Below are 22426 nucleotides of genomic sequence, written 5' to 3'. Positions count from 1 at the left end.
CTCCCTGGCCGCACCGCGGAACACCTGCTAGGAGCCTGTCCGGGAGCTGTGAGCCGGCTACCCAGCCGGTCAGCGCCTTAGCCGGCTGCTGGGGGAGCGGGCCGACGCGCTCGGGAGCTGGGCCGCTAGCAAGCGAGAGAGCGCGCGCCGGCTAGTCGGCCAGCTGGTCCGCCTCTCCACTGCAGTCACGGGCCCCTGGCGCGGCCCCACGGACGGCTGTTGTTGGGGTGACCCCGAGGCGCGGGCAACGGAGAAGGAGGGACGGCGCGGAAGGGAGGGGAGGACGCGGCAGTTCTCTCCCTCCCAGACCCCTCGGCCTCTGCAGGCCCCGCACACCCTCCCTCCGGGGAGCCAGAGGACAGGCGGCAGGCGGGGTGGGGAGCCGGGGGAGCCCGCAGCACAGGCCAGCACACGGGGCTGAGCCCAGAGGCGCGGGGACCCCTGACCTCCGCCCCGCCTCTTCTGGAAGCACGTCTCGGGGGACGAGGCCGGGGTGTCCTCCAGGGGCCCCGCTTCTCTTCAGAGCCACGGTCACCAGAAACCCGCAGGGCGGCGGCGTCCGCGGCTAACGCGCCCCCCCCCCCCCCGGCCCGGCCACCAGCGGGTCCCTGCGCTCAGAGGAGGCCCACCCCCTGCCCTCGGCGGTGCCCCCAGGAAGGCGGTCCGCGAGAGCCGCCTTCCTCCTCCAGCCGCGTCGGCTGCCCCGGGTAGCGCAGTCTCCCCGCCTGGCCACACGGCGAGCCGGGGCGTCTTCCCGCCGGGCTCGCCGCCTCTCCCCCGCGGCGCACGCAAGAGCGTCTCCCTCTGAGGCGGTGGGAGCCGGCCAGCGGCCCGGGGCTGCTGTCGTCGACGGAGGGGAACGTGAGCAATGCTTGGGGACCCCCGCTGTAAGGGACTCGGGCCACGATGGCCTCGCAACAGGTGTCGCCTTCGGACACTGACGGGGCTGGCGGGCCGGCGGGCCGGTCCCCTCTGCCGCCCCCGGGAGGAGCCGCTGGCCCCCTTCAGAAAAGGCCCACCTTTTGGCCAACCAAGCTCCTCGGGCCGGCGGGAGTCCCGCGCGCTCGCATACTCACACACACACACACACACACACGCACGCACGCACGCACCCACGCACGCACGCACACGGCGGCAGACACCTACTATTCTCGATGTTTCTACAGTTACTCCATCTCTCCAGTCTGTCAAGATCCCTGTGCAGTGTTTCTGCTGCCAGGGAGAAGGCTTACCCCCGTTGTCGTGGAAACCAGAATGTCATCAAAACGCTCTCCCTGGTGTTAGCTTTCTATGGAAACCAGGAAGCACTAATGCATCCTCAGACGAGCGCGCCGCTCCCCACCTCAGCACCCGCCCCGCCCCGCCCAGGAGGGAGTGAGGCGGCCGCGTGCACACCTCACGTGCCTTGCACTAGGCTGGGCCCAGGCGCTTTGCGCGGAATGTTATGGGGCAGTGAAGGAGGCCAGCTCTGTTCCCCACACACACGCGCGCACACACACACACACACACACGCGCGCGCGCGTGTGCAGGCGCGCGCCCCTAGGGGCCAGGTCCTCCCCGGGGCTCCTTTCCACCGGACGGGTGCCGAGTCGGGCACTCCGCACCGGCTGACCTCCCTCAAGGGCAACCTGGACGCGCCTCACATGCTCTCGGGCCCCGCCGCAGGGGCCCGGACCCTGCGCGGCGCGGCCTGTCCCTGGGCTCTCAGGTGGCCGGGTGCGGGTTGAAAGGCACCCGCTCCGCTTCCCCGTTAGGCCCGACCCAGCCCGGCTCCCTGTGGGCTCAGGAAACCCCAAGGTGTGCCAGTCGGTCTTGGTTCTCGGCAGCAGGAGCGCCCCCCCACGCCCTTTGCTCCTCATTCCTTGCTGCTTTTCCCGTTTGCAGCGTTTCCCGGGCCCCCGCTCCGCGCGTGTCCAAGCGTGCCCGCCGGCCGGGAGGCCAGCAGGTGGAGACGTCGCGCTGCCGGCGCTCTGGCCAGCCGGGCCTCTGACACACACGCAGGTCCAGCCCCAGGGCACAGGGGACGTGCAGGTGCCCAGCTCCCGGGCAGCTCCCTCGGTAGGCCCGCGCCAGGGCCCAGGACTCTGCAGGGGGACGCCGGTTTAGTCCCTTACCGTCAGCAGCGCTCAAAGCGTAACGTTTTGGCCTCACGGGGCTGCATGCGTCGAGCTCAGACGCACGTCTCCTTAGCCACTTGTCTGTCCGTGGGCGGCTGGGGTGATGCCAGGTCTTGGCTCTCGCGACGCACGCTGCTGGGAACACACTTCTTACGCGTGTCTTCACTTTCTCGGGGCCAATCCCTCGCCGGGCTGTGGCTGGGTCACGCGGCGTTTCCAGATCCACGACGTTCAGGAAGCTCCAAACGCTCTCCCGGGGCTGGACCCAGGCGCCTTGCCTCCACCCGCGCTCGCGCTCAGTGAAGCTCACCCGCCTGCCACCGCACGGGCGCAGCGGAGGCTCCGCTTGCTTCAGGAGCACCTGCCCTTGGTAGCGGGCGTTCGGGTGTCCTGTTGGCAAAAAGGGGACAGTGGCGTGTTTGAGAAATAAAACCGCATCAGCGCTTGGCACTTTACACAATGTGTCTCTCGGCAAAGTAGATTTTAAAAATGCGCGCGGAGGATCAGCCACAGCAACTTCAAGTGCAAGGTTTTCGTTCGTTGTGCTAAGGGAGGAGGCTCAGTGTGATCGCGGGCTAAAGCGCTGCGCTCCTGAAGCTTACAGAATGAGCCAGCGGTAGACTGGGAAGGCTTTATGGGCAACTCTGGATGGAGTTGCCTCGGCCTGCTGAGGTGACCCCTTTGCGGTATATGAATTCGTGCAATCAGCACGTCGCGCCCGAAACTATGCTCATGGGCACTTTGCGAACAAAATAGTAAGTTCTTCTCCATGCCTTGACATTTTGTGCATTTTAATTCGGGGGTTACGCTTTTGCCCTCATCACGTGCCCAAGTTCCACTCGCCTTCCACCCAACCGCCCGAGCCAAACCCCTTCTGCCTCCCTGCCCACTGCTCCCTCTGGCAGTCGTTACGTTCTTCCACGGAAGTCAAGATTCGTGGCTCCTGCAGGGGGCCGCTCGGGGTTGGCGTCTATATCCCCCAGCTGAGCGACCCATGCCCTAGCTCTCTTTCACTGACTTGTTGGCCTCAGATAATCACCTCGCGGTCCACCCTTTTTGCCCCAAACACCAGCATCTCAGCTTTTTCCGTGGTGTAATGCTACATCGAGCATATATTCCGCGTTGTCTGTATCCTTTTGTCTATTGAAGGACACTGTGGGGGCTACACAGTTCCCAGCCTTGGCATTTGTGGTCGGTGCTGCTATGTACCAGGCCTGCAATAATCTTTTTCTGTAATATAGTTTTCATATTCCAGGATAAATACCAAGTAGAGGCATTACTGGATTATACAGAATTTTCATTTTATTTTCTTAAGCAACCTTCATACCAGTTTCCAAAGAGGTTGTACCAACTTGCACTCCCACCCACATAAAGTTTCTTTATCACCACAATCTGTTGTTTTATATGAGCTTTCTCACAGGGGTGAGGTGTATCTCATTGAGGTTTTGATTTGCATTTCTCTTATAACAAATTTTGAGTCATTTTTCATGTCTGTTGCCACCTGAATGTCTGCACGGAAGTGTGTACTTAGGTATTTTGCCAATTATCTGCTAGGGTTGCTTCTTGTCTTGCTGGTGCATAAGAACTACAAATGAACTATAAATCTGTATATGAACTAGAGTATAAGAAGTACAGATTTTGGAGATTATCCCCTTGTCAGATGTATGATGTGCAAATATTTTTTCCCAGTCTGTTCGTTGTTGTTTTTTGGTTGTTTTTTTTTTTTTTGAGTTTGTAGTGTCCCCTATGTTTTCTTTCAAGTAATCTGTGGTTTTGGTCAACCATGCAAACTTAGGAGCCTTTCAATATGATCTACAAGGTACTAGGATAGATTCTTCTTTTGAAGACTATGTTACTGGAATTAAGGCTGCTCCTTACTGAGAAAACACAACAGGGTGCACAGATTAAATAGATTTTTTATTTTGTAATATTTTTCCAAAGGGAGAACAATGTAAAACTCCGTATTTGCAGTTTCTGCTCTTGCCACTAAAGCACTGAAAGCTTCACACACATACAACTCTGGTTTAACTGCTACCCACATAACTGTCTGGGGTTCCTTTGGTGGTTAATGGAAAAGGAGTCCTACACTCAACAAACATATGATAACAAAATGAACTGACTTTAGTGAGAAATATTTAAACCACTGCAATGTGGCTTAGTGTAGCTAATGTTATGCTTATAACAAACAACTTGGGTTGAAGTTCTTTCTTCAAAATCACCAGAACAACATGGATTGGAGATAGTTTCGAACGACTGCCATATCTTGCTCTTGCTGTTTCAGGAAAGGAAACATTAGTTAAGTGCTATGTGCATTCTCATAAATAAATTACCCCAATGCTCACACCCCACCTCAGATCTTAATATAAAACCCACACCACTTACAGATTGTATCATAATGTTGTTCTGCAATGCGGCCATTTCTTGTCTGAGTTCACCATTTTCATCCATGATGAGATGTTCTTGATCCTTGTCTAAGTCCTCCATGCTCTGAAACAGGAAGTCCAGCTGAGTAACAAACTATCACTTTTCACTTCATGTTCTAAACATGAACGATTAAATCTTAAAAGTGATGGTTACTACATTCCAAAGGATGCTTGGTATTTATTTCAAATAAAGAATGTTAATATTACTAACATGTAAAGATCAAATACCCACTTAAGGAATTTTTAAATACCATATTTGAGTCAGATTATAGAGGTAGAAGTGTCATATACTGCACTCAAAAGAACGGGTGAGGACAAGGTGGATCAAAAAGAGCAAAAGACTGACATGCCCATGGCATGAATTACCATAATTTTGAAACTCTCTAAAAAGTTTCTAATCACTAGGTAAGAACAACACGCTTACAGTGACTAACCATCAATGTAACATGATGCCAATGAAGCAAATACAATGAAAACCGCTATGCGACCATTTTAAGTTACAAGAAACAAACTTATGTGCTAAATGTCTGCTACTTGTCCAACCAACAGTGATCTAGTGTGTCCTAAATAAAAGGCACTCTGTTAAGTGCTATAGAGAAAAGCACCGTCACTTCCTTATTCCAGTGAGAATTAAAAAAAAAAAAAACACATACAAAAAACTCACACAAAAACTTTATAACAATTGGCAAAAAAATAAAGATTTCAATAAGGAAAGAGACGATTAAAGAAAGACAATGAAGAAAGAGACAATTAAGTGTTCCAGGGGAGGAACACGAAAGCAAGGTGAGACACTGGGTTAGTTCAGAGGCAGCAACTGCTCTGGAGGGCTGGGAGCAAACACAGAATGTATGTAGGAAACTGCCAAGGAGGCCTCGATGCCAGACACCGCAAAGCTGAGAACTGAAGGTGGGAAGGTGGCGTCAGGTCTTCCGGAGGGCGGGCACGCGGCTGGAAGAGTACAGTGCGGAGCTGTAAAGCATGAGAGAGAGCAGGCAAGAGTTTATGCAACAGCACGAGCAATGAATGACAAAGTCCTGACTAGGGCAGTGGCACAAGAGCTGAGAGAAAGAACTGTCTGGCCGTAATTTCAGAGGGAAGAATTGCAGGGCCCAGAAATGACGGGATGGGAAAGTGCTGATGTTTAGAAAGGACCTTTAGGAGAAATCTTCATTAGGACTTTATCAAACCTCCACGCCAAATAATAACTGGCTCTCAGGGAGAATCAGAGCAACACTGTCTCTATTTGAATTTTAAAATAACTATGCTGAATATACAAAACTCTGACATTCCTTAAAGAATACTCCTATTAAAACTCTTTCACTGCACTCCTTGAACCATCTTATTTGACTCACTGACATATATTTGCCCAAGATGATTAAAAAGAACATCCCATGGTAAAAGAGAAGGGGTATAATGAGGATTCCATCACCACCTAATAATTACACATCTGTATAAGGAAGAGAACAATGTCACCGAGGAAAATCAACTTATAGGCAAACAGGACAGCAGCTGATTCTCAGTTCACAAGCTTAGCGCCCTCCTCTGCCTTTCATATTGTTACACATCAGGGCCTTATGATCCCAAGTCTGCATATATAAAGCCATTGGAAGTCACTGGAGATAGTCTCAAAGCAAATGTACCATAAAACACTCATACAATATTTTCTAAAAAAGAGATATTCAATCATTTCAATTTCTACTTTCTATTTTACATAAACTGATGATACAATAGAAACTAAAGATATTACAACCAAAACACAGACCTTAATTTCCATGATAAAGTTGTCACTGATCTCCTAAATATCTTTTGTTGAATACAACATTATAATTAGATATCAATTTTAACTTCAACGTTACATCGAGGTAAAATTCCCAATTTACCGCTTCTTGTCTTATATAACATCACAAAACTAATAAATTCTGAAATAAACACACGTTAGCTTGTATGTTTAAAGAGGGAAAAATAATTCTGAAGGGAAGATGGTTAAAACCATGTGGTTAAAGCAGGTAACCAGAATATTTTCCCCATAAGTTATGAAATAATCCTGCTTCTACTTCAAAACAGACATTATGTTTTAGAAGACTTCATTGTTACCAGTGCAACCGACCTTTAAGAACTCCTCGTATAGACTGTTTAATTTTTTCTGTCTCTCGTGATGAAGCATTCTAGTTTGTTGAAAAAAATTTTTTTGCTCCTGAATCAAATTCTACAAGAAAGAAAAAGTTGAGATAAAATGCACTTAATTTCATAGCTGGAAAAGCATAAGGCCACACTAAGTTTAAAAGGATTTTTCTTGGAATCGGTATATTTAACATTTAATTTTAACTTTTATGATAACGTTTCAAGATTTGTGTTCCCCACCAATAAATGAAAAACATACTAACACTAGCCATCAGGCTTGAGAAAGAAATTTTCTGTCTTATCCATATTCAAAGTATCTTTCTAGGTTATTTTCAAATCCACAAATGGCCCGTACAATGATCCTTTTACTAGAAGTGAAAACTATGCACTCATCTTACTAACAGTCAATAAGGGCACATGCTTTTCTAACAATATTCAAATCATATAGTAGTTCTTGGGCATTCAACATCCGTACAGGTGAACCTTCAAATAATGCACTTTTGAGTTCTTGGCCTCATCTCCAAAAACAATATTGTCATCTCCCCTAGTTTAGGTGTTTACTTCCAAGTTCAAGCCCTAGATTCTTTCATCCCCTGCCATCTCGACAATTGCAATGTTTGTATGACAACAGACTTATATGGGAGCTATGTGTCAGGTCTGCTTTGCAAGATTATAAATAAAATTAGAATACTGATATTTATGTTCAAAACAAACCGTGAGGTCAGTGCTCTTATCATGCTCCCTTCACAAATGAGGACATTGAAGCACAGAGATTACATAATCTGCCCATGGCTACTGCAGACACACAGCAGACACATAACCTGCTATGGATGGAACAGAGTTGGACCCCAAATGCTATATCCAAAGCCACAGGATCTTGACCAGTGTATGCTACTGTCTCCCCAACATTCAACCACTAGGACCTCCATGTGTTTACAGCTTACTCCCTCTCACACTATAGCTCAGTCCTTTGTAAGGATCTAACAAGGACTCAGACACTCTTCATTGTCCCTTATCTCTACATGTGTTCACCTTCTTCCTTCCCGGCTAAATCCATGGTCAATCATCATAACTGTTGCATTTTCACCTTGGCCCTGTCTCATTCTGTCAGTCTGCATGACCAACCCATGCCCGGAAAGCCCGGCTCTCCAGCTGCTCGGCCACAACAGCCCGGTGCACTCTAAGCTCATGAGCGCTGTGACGTTGCTGCCGCCTGACAACAACCCTTGTCCAGTGCTGGTCCAGCCTCAGGGAAGACTTGCAGGCTCCTCCTCTGTCCTCAAAGTTAACACCTCCTCTGCCAACCTTACTCCTAACTATGACAGGGGCCAGTTCATTCAGAGTAAAACGTGTCCTGACTGCAAGGACCGGTCAAGGATTGAGCAAATGACCCAAACATGGTGAGTCAGTGCCCAGAGGAGGGGACTCCCCAGAGGAATCTCCTGCCAGAGCTGTGAGGAAACAGTGCCTCAGTATTCTGGCGTGACTACACTGTAGTGCATCTAGATTACGAGGCCCTCTCTTGCTGATCTCATGGAACAGGTCTGCGAGGTGCACGAGACACTGCCTGAGCAACCTTTCCCTGGTCCCATCCAACTGTACCTAGAGCTAAGCTCCCCTTGTATTCTGTGCATAAACCAAAAAATAAAAATAAAAAAATCCATCTTTGGCACTTTGGCAAATTTGTGTCACTTGGAACTGCAAGAATCCCAAGCAAGAGAAGGAATCAGAGCCTGGGGCTTCTGTGAGTGCGCTGTGTGCCTGTGCTACTGCACTTCCTGTGACAACGCAGCCAGCACTGGGGACGGGAACCTGACTCAGGTCTATGGTAGAAGACATGGCCAGGCTCTCTTCCTGACCAAGATGTGGTTACAACAGACTAATTAATAATTAACTGTGGCTCAGCCTGATACCGACAGCTAGTTTTTCTTCTTCTTCCTTGACTTTCTGCACATCTATATTCCACTCCTGAAATAAAGTCAGAAACTGCTGGGAATATTCCTGGAAAAGCTTCTGCCTGTAAAACACAATAATGAGCCATGTCACATTCCTCTCCCAAAGAGAAAAGGTAAACACTTCCAAAAATATTGATTTGCCATCAACTGTACTATAAAGGGAAAAGAGAAAAACAGCAGCTGAAACCTTCAGATGGGAAACAAATGAAGCAGATGGTGGCCTCTCATTCCTGGAGTGATTACTCCTAAAAGACGTGGAGAGAAGCCACCTCAAAGGCCTTCGCCCTTGAAAACTAGGAGGATTAATGTTGCATAAATTTTCCAGGAATATTCATTTTATCCACAAGGATTTCTCCCTCCATTTTCTTCTGCAGAATAAAAGATAGGTTGTGACAGGATCAATCGATTCGATGAGGATACCATGTACACTACAATAGAAGATTGCCAAACAGTAGTATTTCACATTTCCCCCACTGTAGCACAATAAGGATTTGTACAAAAACACAGTGAACCCAATAGAGAAATTTTAGAACATTTAAATATAAGATTGAAATTCTCCACATAACTGATAACAGCTAACAATCACAGGACATTTATTTTTTATTCTGCTAGTATATTCCAAGAATGAATATAAATTTTTTTCACATCAAGAAAACTCAATTATAATTTGAAATTGACTTCTAGACAATACATCTCCACTCAATTAAGGTGTGAGGTTAAAGGAATTACTCTTCTTAGAGACATATCAACCAAATACATTTTGCTCTAGAGACTACAAAAAAAGAGAAGGCAATGGCATTATCCTCAATTACTTTGTATCCATGAATACTAAGAAATTATATGCAGATTTGGGCTCTAAAATCCATTAAGATTACCTTTGCTCATCCTGGATTTTCCAAATATGCTCAATTTTCTGGTATATTGCTCTAATAGACGCATCGGTGTTTCTTTGGAAACTTTTTCTCTTTTCGTGATGAACCTTTGCAATGTCTTCTGTATTGGAAATACATAGCCATTGAAATTTAATGTTGAAAATTATACATTCACACTCATGTAAGATAACATGGTAAAGATGGTTCAGCAGTATTGGGAAGAAAATTGCCAAGAAAAAGGCCTCCAGTCAAAAATCAAGTTTATTCACCTCCTTTTATCCATAAAATCTTTTCATTGCTCTATTCTTTATTGTAATTTTTATAGCTGCAGGCCATTTATTAACTTAGACTCTAAAAAAGAGCTACAGCAAAAAGTGCTATTTTCAAAATTGCATACTATGAGCCTCAAAGACATAGTCTGAATTTCTGTCAAAAAACAAGTATAAAGGCTAATTCTTAATAAATATGTAAGATATACTCCAAGTCAGAGGATGTGTTTGGCAGGATTATTGTTAGAAATGGATAAGTTAAATGAACAATATTACTCTATGTTAAAAGATTCCAAACAAGATAAAAATAAATAATTATAAAGATAAGAAACTTATTCTTAAATTTAGTCACTAAGGATTGTAGTTAAAGACCATGGAGAATTTCATGAACTGAACTAACTTATTCAAGTACACTTTCTAAATACTTTTTAGAAAAAACATAGTTAATTTTTCAACATCACTTTAAAAAAGAAGCTTTGCAATTTATGAGAAGTTTAATACTTCTAGAAACACCTTATAAAGTATATGATTTCATGTTTTGGGTCTACCATCAATAGCTATTTTCTGGCAATCATGACAAGGTACATTATTAGATATTTTACACATCTAGTTTATTTCTCATCATAATTCATGAGACAACTCACAAATCAAGCGTCTTGTCACCACCAAAGAGAGGAAAGCTTTCAAGATATATCTGCTCACAAGAATGATCCATAAAGAGGACTCAAAAGTTGAGTATGGGGGGGCCTCCCTGGTGGCACAGGGGTTAAAGTCAGCACTATCAAGCTATCATCAGCCACTGCAGGATGAGTTCAGTCCCTGGCCAGGGAGCTAACCCACACATGGTGGGCAGACCTCCCCTGTCTCATCTGCTACTCCCCTCAGCAGTGTAATTCAATAGATCTTCCTGTTCTGCTCCCCACTCTGTCTCTGGTGAATCCTCTCACCACCACCCCACACCTCTGGCCTATACTCCAGATCTTGTATGGATAAATAAATCTTAAAAAAAAGAGTTGAGTCTGTGTAAAGAGTCTTGTCCAATGGACCAGCTAATGTAAATGAGCTCATGTTAACAGGACAATTTAAACTTTGATGTTTATGGTTCTGAGCATTCATCACTAGCATACTTTTTTCTTTTTTTTTTTTTTTTAGCTTTATTTTTATTTATACAATCAACAACTGGGGTGCAGGCCAGAGGTACGGATGTATGAATGTGCGTGTGTGAGAGACAATTCACCAGAGACAGAGTGGGCAACCGAACAGGCGGATTGACTGAAATACACTGCTGAGGGGAGCAGCGGGCGAGACAGGAGAGGTCTGCTGCGCCATGTGGTCAGCTCCCTGGACAGGTATCGAACTGATGCCTCAGTGGCTGCTGACAGCTTGATAGTGCTGACTTTAACCTCTGTGCCAACAGGGTGGCCCAATACTGTTTTTCTAAAAAACTTCTAGGAATGTGTTCTTTGCAATGCTACTCACTGTACCTGTTATTAACAAAAATTACAACAACACAGACTCATTTCATAGGCCTCAATTTCAATTTCTGGACCAAAGGGAAAAATAGGAAAGTCACAGAACATAACTAGAAAGAGAACACTTGCAATGTTCGTATAAAAGCTGATACATAACTCTGTGGCAAAGAGAAAAGGCAGTAATTCAAACACGTCATCCTAGCACCCTGGGACCCAGCAGGCACACAGCACAAGCAGAAGCACCGCTTTCATCTCACCATTCGGAGCAGACTCCCCTCTTATGTGCCCGTGAAGATGGGGTCGCCGAGGAAATGGGCGCACTCGCACTACGCTACATGCTAGGGGAAGCCTGTGTCTGAAGAAGGTGTCAAATACAGACCTGTAATCCACAATTACCATTTCCTGTCATACATGATTTTTGGTTTAAAACAATTCTCTTTCACTACAAGAGCTTCTAAATCGTACCTTTAAATTTTTCCAACATCTCCCGTAATTCTTTCCTGTGAAGAAATTACATTCAAAATTTAATTAAGAATATGCAATAGCAAAGAAATTACATTCAAAATTTAATTAAGAATATGCAATACCATGCTTGTTCTGGAAGAAAGTATTCATGTCAGTATTTGTAACAACAGCAGTTACCTGAGCTAACTTTTTATAGTACACATACTGGACAAGCAAATATTACTTTAAAAACATTACCGCATATCTTCCGCAAATGTCCCTGTAGAATGAACTTCTTCCCATGAGTCATCATCAACTGCTGGACTGCTTCCTGCATTGACAGAGATGAAAAAATAATTTTAAATGAATTATGGCATATTGGTAAGTTATAGAGAAACAACATTCTGTGGCATTTTTGAGATTTTCTATCAGCAAAACTTTAAAGGAAACATGTGGGAAGAATCATGTTATGTTCAATGAATGAAATTTAATCAAGGACCAGGCCTTTTTCATGTAAGCATTCTTTTTTTTTTTTTTTTAAAGATTTATTTATTTATACAAGAACCAGGGTACAGGCCAGATTCATGGGAGGGTGAGAGGATTCACCAGAGACAGAGCGGGGAACAGAACAGGCAGACTGATGAAATACACTGCTGAGGGGAGCAGCGGGCGCGACAGGAGAGGTCTGCCATGCCATGTGGAACCCTTGCCGGCTGACCAGCTAGGATTGAACTGGTGCTTGCAGAGGCTGCGGACAGCCTCACAGCGCTGCGCTCAACTGCCTGTGCCACCAGGGGAGGCCCCATGTAGGCATTCTTATACCCCTTTCTGGTTAATATTACTGAACCATCTTTGTAAGCCTTGCTGCTAACAAGTAAGATTCTGTGATCACAGTTTAGGACATGAATATCACATGAGCATGTACATGCCATACACACAAAAGGAGTTTACTGTTTACAATTCTGAGGATGCTGAAGGAGTGCTCAGAAAGGCATGGTTCCTGCCAGATATGCTCTACCTGCAAGAGAGGAGACAGTACCTCGCTGTTCGGCCTCTGCTTCACTCAGGTCCCTTCCCTCTTCGCTCTCAAAATCACAGACTGCCATGGCCTGAGAATTCCCAGATCTTGCCTGGCATTTCTTGTCAACAGAGGCCATCCCCAGCTGTGTGCTAGGCACACACAGGTCTCCTGAACCTTGTGAGCACAAACAAGGGTTAAAGAAAGAGGGTCGTTACTGAACAGAACTGCTGGTAAGAGTTCCATTTACAGATCAGGTGGGCCTGACTCCTGGTCTCTTGCTGTATGTACAATAGGAGAAAAACCACAGGCGGACAGCCACCCCGCCCCTCCACATTAGGGCTTGGGATGCAGAGTTGCCTCCTGACTCCAGTCAACTCAGTGTGTATCTCTCAGCCACAGTCTTGACCACTGTTGGGACAGAGGTCCCACCTAGCCTTAGGTCTCTAGGGACAACTTGTGAAGAGTTAAGACAAAAGAAAGTTCCTGCATTCCAAAGGGCAATCGACCTTTGCACCTGTACTGGGGCCCAAATTAGACAAGGGACCCGGTGACTTCCTGGAGGCATTCTCACACCCCATTCTGGGTTAATTTCACAGCAAATCACCACTGTGAGCCTAGATACCATGGGATACCAGCTTCTGTGATGCCGGATTACGGCACAAAGATCACAAGCACATGTACATGTTCGCCCCCACCCCCAATGCACACGCGGTAACTTCACTGTGTGCAAGCACATCCGCACGCAGGAGTAGGCCCCGGGACACGCCCTACCACGGACGCTGCGAAGGTGCCGAGACAGTACCTGGCTGAACCGCCTGTGGCCCACTCGGCTCCTCCGGATCGTCACTCTCAAAGTCATAGACGGCCATGGGGTCAGGGGGCGCCTGCGGCTTCTTAGATCTCGCCTTGCGTTTCCTCCCGGCGGGCGCCATCGGCAGGCGGCGGCCAGGTCCTCGCAGCTCTCCTTCCTACCTCGAGGGAAGGGCCAGGCCCTGAGCGCGGCCGGCCGGAGGCTGCAGGGGTGCGCGTCGGCCAGAGGCGGCGCCGTCCCGCGCGCTCCGGGGCCCAGCGGGCGGGAAAGAGCCGGCGACCACGCGCCTCACCCGCGTGGCCTGAGCGGGGGCACCTGCCTCAGACGCCGCGCCCGCCCTCTGCCGGCAAGGAGCCTCCCGCGCCGCCAACGGACAGGGAGCAGCAGGCCTGATGGGCGCTGAGGCCCCCGCCCTCCCAGGTCCCGGGGCCGCGACTGCAACCGTCGCGTCGGGGCCGGGAAGTCCAGGGACCGCGCGTCAGAGGCCAGAGGTTGCCCGCGCCGCTCCCGCCCCCTCAGGGCTGAGGAGACGCCCAGGGCCACGTGACCCCTGAGACGCCCAGCGCACCCCCAGCCCCTGAGGGCCTCCGCGGCCCTTGGTCCGCGCCTCCCTCCGGCCTCCGTCCCTCCTCCGGCCGTCCATGCTTCTGCCCTCCCTCCGCCCGTCCTCCCTCCGCCCGTCCTCCCTCCCTCCCTCCATCCCGCCCTCCGTCCAAACCTCCGGCCCACGGCCCGCACCGCGACCTTCCCGGGACTCCGCCGAGCTCCCGTGAGGCTCTGCGGCAGCTCAGCCCGAGACTGGGGTGAAACGGGCGGGAGCCGCGCCGATTGGCTGGTGTGGTGCGCCTGCGCAGCTTGGGGGCGGGGTGGGTGGGTGGGGCTGGCTCTGACTGGCCACGCCCCCACGGGGGACCTACAGCACCTGCGCCTGCGCACTGAGGGAACGGGGGGGGGGCGGGGAGGGACAGGGAAGGGGCACAGAGGAAGAGGAGGGGGGCAGGGAGGGGACGGAGAGGGACAGACAAGGAGGGGGGAGGAGTCTGGGCTCCTGTCTGGCAGGGGCTTCCCTGCCTCCTCCCCTGGGAATCTCAAAAGGACACGGGCCTGAGGGGTGAGGCCTCCCCACCTGGTGAGGGAGAGCTGCCAAGTCCCCTCCTTGGCCACCTGGCTCCTGTGCACCCACCCGACCCCGGACCGGGGCCTAGCTGCCCGCCCGAGTGCTCTGGGCATGTGCTCCTCGATTTGCCAAAGTTGAATCAGTCAGTCCGCCTGGACATGTCCTCCAAGGTTCCCGCTGAGTGCTCCCGCCATCTGCATAGACTTCTGGGGGTGGCGTTTGGGGCAAAAAGGGTGGACCGCGAGGTGATTATCTGAGGCCAACAAGTCAGTGAAAGAGAGCTAGGGCATGGGTCGCTCAGCTGGGGGATATAGACGCCAACCCCGAGCGGCCCCCTGCAGGAGCCACGAATCTTGACTTCCGTGGAAGAACGTAACGACTGCCAGAGGGAGCAGTGGGCAGGGAGGCAGAAGGGGTTTGGCTCGGGCGGTTGGGTGGAAGGCGAGTGGAACTTGGGCACGTGATGAGGGCAAAAGCGTAACCCCCGAATTAAAATGCACAAAATGTCAAGGCATGGAGAAGAACTTACTATTTTGTTCGCAAAGTGCCCATGAGCATAGTTTCGGGCGCGACGTGCTGATTGCACGAATTCATATACCGCAAAGGGGTCACCTCAGCAGGCCGAGGCAACTCCATCCAGAGTTGCCCATAAAGCCTTCCCAGTCTACCGCTGGCTCATTCTGTAAGCTTCAGGAGCGCAGCGCTTTAGCCCGCGATCACACTGAGCCTCCTCCCTTAGCACAACGAACGAAAACCTTGCACTTGAAGTTGCTGTGGCTGATCCTCCGCGCGCATTTTTAAAATCTACTTTGCCGAGAGACACATTGTGTAAAGTGCCAAGCGCTGATGCGGTTTTATTTCTCAAACACGCCACTGTCCCTTTTTGCCAACAGGACACCCGAACGCCCGCTACCAAGGGCAGGTGCTCCTGAAGCAAGCGGAGCCTCCGCTGCGCCCGTGCGGTGGCAGGCGGGTGAGCTTCACTGAGCGCGAGCGCGGGTGGAGGCAAGGCGCCTGGGTCCAGCCCCGGGGAGAGCGTTTGGAGCTTCCTGAACGTCGTGGATCTGGAAACGCCGCGTGACCCAGCCACAGCCCGGCGAGGGATTGGCCCCGAGAAAGTGAAGACACGCGTAAGAAGTGTGTTCCCAGCAGCGTGCGTCGCGAGAGCCAAGACCTGGCATCACCCCAGCCGCCCACGGACAGACAAGTGGCTAAGGAGACGTGCGTCTGAGCTCGACGCATGCAGCCCCGTGAGGCCAAAACGTTACGCTTTGAGCGCTGCTGACGGTAAGGGACTAAACCGGCGTCCCCCTGCAGAGTCCTGGGCCCTGGCGCGGGCCTACCGAGGGAGCTGCCCGGGAGCTGGGCACCTGCACGTCCCCTGTGCCCTGGGGCTGGACCTGCGTGTGTGTCAGAGGCCCGGCTGGCCAGAGCGCCGGCAGCGCGACGTCTCCACCTGCTGGCCTCCCGGCCGGCGGGCACGCTTGGACACGCGCGGAGCGGGGGCCCGGGAAACGCTGCAAACGGGAAAAGCAGCAAGGAATGAGGAGCAAAGGGCGTGGGGGGGCGCTCCTGCTGCCGAGAACCAAGACCGACTGGCACACCTTGGGGTTTCCTGAGCCCACAGGGAGCCGGGCTGGGTCGGGCCTAACGGGGAAGCGGAGCGGGTGCCTTTCAACCCGCACCCGGCCACCTGAGAGCCCAGGGACAGGCCGCGCCGCGCAGGGTCCGGGCCCCTGCGGCGGGGCCCGAGAGCATGTGAGGCGCGTCCAGGTTGCCCTTGAGGGAGGTCAGCCGGTGCGGAGTGCCCGACTCGGCACCCGTCCGGTGGAAAGGAGCCCCGGGGGAGGACCTGGCCCCTAGGGGCGCGCGCCTGCACACGCGCGCGCGCGTGTGTGTGTGTGTGTGTGCGCGCGTGTGTGTGGGGAACAGAGCTGGCCTCCTTCACTGCCCCATAACATTCCGCGCAAAGCGCCTGGGCCCAGCCTAGTGCAAGGCACGTGAGGTGTGCACGCGGCCGCCTCACTCCCTCCTGGGCGGGGCGGGGCGGGTGCTGAGGTGGGGAGCGGCGCGCTCGTCTGAGGATGCATTAGTGCTTCCTGGTTTCCATAGAAAGCTAACACCAGGGAGAGCGTTTTGATGACATTCTGGTTTCCACGACAACGGGGGTAAGCCTTCTCCCTGGCAGCAGAAACACTGCACAGGGATCTTGACAGACTGGAGAGATGGAGTAACTGTAGAAACATCGAGAATAGTAGGTGTCTGCCGCCGTGTGCGTGCGTGCGTGGGTGCGTGCGTGCGTGCGTGTGTGTGTGTGTGTGTGTGTGAGTATGCGAGCGCGCGGGACTCCCGCCGGCCCGAGGAGCTTGGTTGGCCAAAAGGTGGGCCTTTTCTGAAGGGGGCCAGCGGCTCCTCCCGGGGGCGGCAGAGGGGACCGGCCCGCCGGCCCGCCAGCCCCGTCAGTGTCCGAAGGCGACACCTGTTGCGAGGCCATCGTGGCCCGAGTCCCTTACAGCGGGGGTCCCCAAGCGTTGCTCACGTTCCCCTCCGTCGACGACAGCAGCCCCGGGCCGCTGGCCGGCTCCCACCGCCTCAGAGGGAGACGCTCTTGCGTGCGCCGCGGGGGAGAGGCGGCGAGCCCGGCGGGAAGACGCCCCGGCTCGCCGTGTGGCCAGGCGGGGAGACTGCGCTACCCGGGGCAGCCGACGCGGCTGGAGGAGGAAGGCGGCTCTCGCGGACCGCCTTCCTGGGGGCACCGCCGAGGGCAGGGGGTGGGCCTCCTCTGAGCGCAGGGACCCGCTGGTGGCCGGGCCGGGGGGGGGGGGGCGCGTTAGCCGCGGACGCCGCCGCCCTGCGGGTTTCTGGTGACCGTGGCTCTGAAGAGAAGCGGGGCCCCTGGAGGACACCCCGGCCTCGTCCCCCGAGACGTGCTTCCAGAAGAGGCGGGGCGGAGGTCAGGGGTCCCCGCGCCTCTGGGCTCAGCCCCGTGTGCTGGCCTGTGCTGCGGGCTCCCCCGGCTCCCCACCCCGCCTGCCGCCTGTCCTCTGGCTCCCCGGAGGGAGGGTGTGCGGGGCCTGCAGAGGCCGAGGGGTCTGGGAGGGAGAGAACTGCCGCGTCCTCCCCTCCCTTCCGCGCCGTCCCTCCTTCTCCGTTGCCCGCGCCTCGGGGTCACCCCAACAACAGCCGTCCGTGGGGCCGCGCCAGGGGCCCGTGACTGCAGTGGAGAGGCGGACCAGCTGGCCGACTAGCCGGCGCGCGCTCTCTCGCTTGCTAGCGGCCCAGCTCCCGAGCGCGTCGGCCCGCTCCCCCAGCAGCCGGCTAAGGCGCTGACCGGCTGGGTAGCCGGCTCACAGCTCCCGGACAGGCTCCTAGCAGGTGTTCCGCGGTGCGGCCAGGGAGGCGCGTCTCAGACGCCAGGTGAAACAACACCTTGCCCGCGACACGCTGCATGCGCGTCAGAACAGGTGTCCGGGCAGCGTGGAGAGCCCTGGAACGGGCGGGAGGAGGCAGAGAGGACTCCCACGCGGGGAGGAGGTTGCCGGCCTTGCTGGGCGCGGACGGGGCGCGTTCTGGAGTGGCGGGGGGCGGGGGCAGGAGATGAGAACACGGGCCGCAGATCACTGGCTCAGTAATCTCCCCTCTGCTCTTGGGTTTCCAGATTCTCCTTCGGGGCGCACCGGTGCGGGGTCAGCATTGGCACCCCTGGACCCCGGCGGGGCCCGGACGCTCCAGAAGCGTGGAGCGAGATGAGGGGTGCGCCCGCCAAGCGGTGGCGGGCGGAGAGGCCAGGCATCCGGCTGCCAGAAGCACACGCCCGTCCCAGGAGCCCCGGGCCGTCAGGTGAGGCTCCCCCGGCGCCCGCAGTCCCGCGGGGCCGACATTTGGGGTGGGGCGGTCTGGCTCCCTCTCCTTGCCAGGGCTTTGCAGATGTGGGCGGGGGGAGAAACCTCGCGACCACCACAGGCGGGGACGTGGGCGGTGGCAGCGGCGGCCGTGAGCCGCGCCCGCGAGCCCTGGGAGGCTGAGGCCTGCAGCCCCGGCACGAGCTTCCCGCGCCTCCGCCTCCTCTTCAGGCTCTGGAGCCCGACCCGAGCCGACCGCCGGCACCCCCGGGCCCAGACCCGCTGGCTGCCAGGCTGACGGGATGGCACAGAGCACCCCAGAAGAGAGACGCCGATGCGGTCCCCTAGGTGGAGCCCCCGGGCGCCAGAGGGCACGGGCGGGCGGCGGGGGGGGGGGGGGGGGGGGGGGGAGGGGGGGGGCCGTGCAGAGGTGGGAGCCAGCTCTCAAAGGGGCGCCCACGCCCGGCCCCCGAGAACGGGTCTGCCCAGCCTGCTCGGCGCCTCCCCTCGTTGTCTGTCCCCCGCCTCACGATTCCCAGACCCCGACTGTCGTCTCCTCGCACGGGGGGCGGGTCCCTGAGTCTTTCGTCCTGTCCTTTCCTGCCCTCAGAACCGCCCTCCGGTTCTGTCGCTTGGAGACTCGGGGTCCAGCGTCGCCGGAGGAGCCGGGCGGGGAGGACCTGCCGCTCAAGCTGCAGCCCAGCCCGGCGGGCCCGGCCGAGGAGGGCGTCGGCCAGAACGCTGCCTCGGGAGCGCCCCGCGGCCACCGCCGCGGAGGGCCCGGCCCCGCCAGAGCCCAGTCAGGCGACCGCGCAGGCCCAGTATGTCCTGTGCCCCTGGAGAGGCCGCTACTGGCCAGCAAGGGTTTTGTCCGGAGGCGGGGCCGCGGCGCCCAGGAGGAACAGGGCCGCGGCGCCTTCTCTCCAAGTGCAGATCCTGTCGGTGGATGAGAGAATTCGGGCGGACAGCCGCGACGTCCAGATCCTCAGCGCCTCTCAAATGGCTTCCGTCACCAACTTGCTGCTGGCCCAGTGCCAGCAGGGTGTCCCAGCAGGCGAGGACGGGGCCTACTGCGGCGCCCTCGCGGTGGCCCAGGACATCCTGAAGGAGGCGCTGCCCGGGGGTCCGGCGGGAGCCAGGCAGAGCCCGGAGGCCGGGGGGCTGCCTCCGAAGGGACCAGCGCGGCCAGCCCGCAGACAGCCTCGCCAGCGGCCCGGGGACCGGCCGCGGAGGGCAGGGGCCAGGCAAGAGCCCAGGGGGCCGTCGGGGCGGCGTTCTGGCGGCAAGGAGGTCAGGGGCGGAGGCCACAGAGCCCCCCCGGTGCGCAGGAAGGCCGGTCCGGGGCCCAGGGAGGGGCGCACGCGGCCTTCGCAGAGGTCGGGCGTGCGCCCAGGTGTCGCTTCGCTGGCGGGCGCCCGGCCCCGCCCAGGGGCCAGCGGGCAGGGGCACCCCCCGGGAGCTCTGCCCCTGCATCGCACAGCCAAGCAGAAAAGCCCGGGCGGCCTCCAGTGCCCGCGTCCGGGGCGTCTGGCCGCTGCGCCCCCGGCTCTGGAAGAAGAGGCCAAGGCGCCGGCCGGCCCCTCCGGAGGCCCCAGCTCCTCGGAGGACCCCGGGGCCGGGGCCGCCCAGCAGGGCCACGCCGCCGCCTCCTCCCCGGGCACGCCGCCCGGCCCCGCGCCGCGCCGGTCCCTGCGCCTGGCAAACAGAAGGCGGAGGCTGCGAGGCCCAGGGCTGGGCGCCGCTCCCCCGGGACTGCCGCCTCCGGGGGCCTCAGCGGCCGCGCGCCCCACCCGCACCCGCGCCCCGGGCGGCCACGGCCGTGGCCCCCCGCGCCCGGCCTCCCCGCCGCAGCCGCGGCCCATCGAAAGAGGGACCATGGTCTGGTTCAAATTTCAGCACCACCCGTTCTGGCCCGCGGTGGTGCAGAGCGTCGACGAGGCCAAGCAGACGGCCAGGGTGCTCCTGATCCGGGCGGACATGCGCCGCGGCAAGAGCGGCATCCCCGTGCCCCTCCGCAGGCTCCGGCACCTGGAGTGCGGCGAGAAAGACACGCTGGTGCGCAGAGCCAGGAAGGGCTACCCGCTCAGCCTGGACTGGTGCCTCGCGCTGATCGCCCACTACAGGGAGGGGCTGGGCCGCAGGGCCTTCGCGGGCTCCTTCCTGGACTACTACGCGGCCGACGCCAGCTACCCGGTGAGGAGAGCCGTCCAGGAGGGCGAGCTGCGGGTGGACTTCCCCAAGGTGGACTACGCCGACCTGGAGGACTCCGACGACGACGACGACAACGACGGAGCCGCCGCCGCCCCCGGCGCCAAGACGGCCCGCAAGAAGCTGCTGCCCGACCGCATGAAGGCCGCCCGGGACCGGGCCAACCAGAAGCTGGTGGACTTCATCGTGAGGCGCAAGGGGGCCGACCGCCACCTCCTGGACGTCGTCACGGGCAGGAGGCCGTCCCGCTGGCTGGAGTCCTTCCTGAGCTCCACCAGGTACGTCATCTGCGTGGAGACCTACCTGGAGGACGAGGACCAGCTGGACGCCGTGGTCGGGCACCTGCAAGACATCTACCCGCACGTGGACAGGCGGGTGCTGGCCCTGAGGGACGACCGGGTGAGCTTCGTGCTGGAGGTCCTGCTGCCGGAGGCCGTCATCTGCGCCATCGCCGCCCTCGACGGGCTCGACTACAAGGCGGCGGAGGAGAAGTACCTGCGGGGGCCGCCCGTGCGGCGCCGGGAGAAGGAGCTGTTCGACAAGGACATCCTGAAGCAAGTGAGGAAGAGGGCAGCCGCGCGGCCCGAGCTCGCCCAGTGACCCCGCCCGGCCCGGGCCCCGGCCCCCCCCGCCCCCGCCCCCCGCCCCTCCCCGCCAGTCCCATCCTTTCGCGCGGGGAGCGGGCAGCCTGGCACGCATCTGCCCCCCAAGAAGCAGCCGTCGCCCTCAAAGCAAGCCCCTCGGTGCGGCGCTCGTCCGCGGGCCAGCTCCCGCGGGCTCTGTCGGCGTCGAGGCCGCCCGGGGAGCCGCACGGCCGCCCGAGCCCCGCGGGCCGCCTGGCCGTCCCGTCGGGCCGCGGGTGACGGGCCTCGCTGGGCCGGGTCCGCCGTCCTCCCGGCGCGAGGGCCGCGCGTCTCCAGGAGGGCTGCGAGCCCGTGGCCTTGGAGTGTTGGCACCCGTGTCAGAGGCCCCGCCCGAAAATAAACACCAGACGCTTCGCTTCTGGCTGCGCGTGGGTTTGTCTGCCGGGCCTGCAGGAAGGGCCGTCGTCTGCCCTCGGGCTACGAGCCTGACAGGGAGGCCCCCCGCGTGCTGACCCGAGCCCTCCCGCCCCCCAAGCACCCGCGGGGCTGCACCGCGTGCTCCCTGCTCGCCCCCTCCCTCCTCCTCTCTTTGATCGGCCTCCTCCTCCTCCTTCCTCCTCTCCCCCCACTCCTCCTCCTCGCCCCCCGCGTCCTCCTTGGCCCCCACGCCCCCGCTCCCCGGGCAGCTCTGGAGGGCTGGGTTGAGCTCCCGCGGGGCTGAGCCTGTCTTGGCGTCTCCGCATCCCCCTTGCCCCGACGTGGCCGCGGCAGGTCGGGGGCCACATCCTGCACACGCTAGCTCGGGATTTCCCGGGCCGCCCGGTGCCCTTCGCCTCAGCTTGTGCTCAGCACACCCCGCGGTCGCGCGCCTGCGGGCGGGCCTTCTTGGCCTCGGCGCTGCCCTCCCACGGCCAGGTCGGTGTGTTTGGGTGGGGCAGCCCCTGCCCCATCTTCAGCCTCTAGACAGGAAGGGGGTCAATGCCGGTGCTCCCGGAGCCCACAGTGTCCCTGAGGAGAGACAAGGGGATGCTTGGTTTCACCCTGGGGGCCTGAAGGATTTGGGACACACTCGACCCAGTGAAACTTCAAAACTCCCTGCCACGTCAATGGTTTCTGCTGCAATGAAAGCCCTGGAATGTCGTACAAATAACGGAAGACAGGAGCAATATG

The 22426-nt window shown here is 56.2% G+C and overlaps 2 protein-coding genes across 2 annotated transcripts; one reads left to right on the top strand and one right to left on the bottom strand.

The window, feature by feature from the left end:
• Nucleotides 1-3984: 3984 nt before the first annotated feature.
• LOC119245815 (synaptonemal complex protein 3-like) lies at nucleotides 3985-14269 on the bottom strand. Its single transcript, XM_037511796.2, has 10 exons — nucleotides 14224-14269; nucleotides 13497-13662; nucleotides 12713-12868; nucleotides 11932-12004; nucleotides 11695-11729; nucleotides 9492-9609; nucleotides 8579-8678; nucleotides 6648-6746; nucleotides 4500-4604; nucleotides 3985-4389 (listed from the first exon to the last, which is right to left on the bottom strand). Exons 2-10 carry the CDS (start codon nucleotides 13624-13626, stop codon nucleotides 4333-4335), a joined length of 873 nt encoding a protein of 290 aa, XP_037367693.2. The 5' UTR covers nucleotides 13627-13662; nucleotides 14224-14269; the 3' UTR covers nucleotides 3985-4332.
• Nucleotides 14270-18368: 4099 nt separating this feature from the next.
• Nucleotides 18369-21272, top strand: LOC119246414 (PWWP domain-containing DNA repair factor 4-like). Its single transcript, XM_037512778.1, has 2 exons — nucleotides 18369-18462; nucleotides 19075-21272. The coding sequence occupies exons 1-2, from the start codon at nucleotides 18369-18371 to the stop codon at nucleotides 21270-21272; spliced, it is 2292 nt and encodes a 763-aa protein (XP_037368675.1).
• The last annotated feature ends 1154 nt before the right edge of the window (nucleotides 21273-22426 follow it).

Source organism: Talpa occidentalis, unplaced genomic scaffold, assembly GCF_014898055.3.
Source record: "Talpa occidentalis isolate TD23 unplaced genomic scaffold, MPIMG_talOcc4v2.1 talOcc4.15, whole genome shotgun sequence".
NCBI lineage: Eukaryota > Metazoa > Chordata > Mammalia > Eulipotyphla > Talpidae > Talpa > Talpa occidentalis.
This window is presented reverse-complemented; position numbering and strand designations above follow the sequence as displayed.

Bases quoted from the DNA above. Each gene is read 5' to 3' on its own strand.
- LOC119246414 (XM_037512778.1), top strand. From the start codon at position 18,369: ATGAGGGGTGCGCCCGCCAAGCGGTGGCGGGCGGAGAGGCCAGGCATC. The intron at 18,463-19,074 runs GTGAGGCTCCCC...TCCTGCCCTCAG, and splicing joins CAGGAGCCCCGGGCCGTCAG to AACCGCCCTCCGGTTCTGTC.
- LOC119245815 (XM_037511796.2), bottom strand. From the start codon at position 13,626: ATGGCGCCCGCCGGGAGGAAACGCAAGGCGAGATCTAAGAAGCCGCAG. The intron at 11,730-11,931 runs GTAATGTTTTTA...ATTTCTTCACAG, and splicing joins ACATTTGCGGAAGATATGCG to GAAAGAATTACGGGAGATGT. The intron at 4,605-6,647 runs GTCGGTTGCACT...TTCCTGTTTCAG, and splicing joins TATACGAGGAGTTCTTAAAG to AGCATGGAGGACTTAGACAA.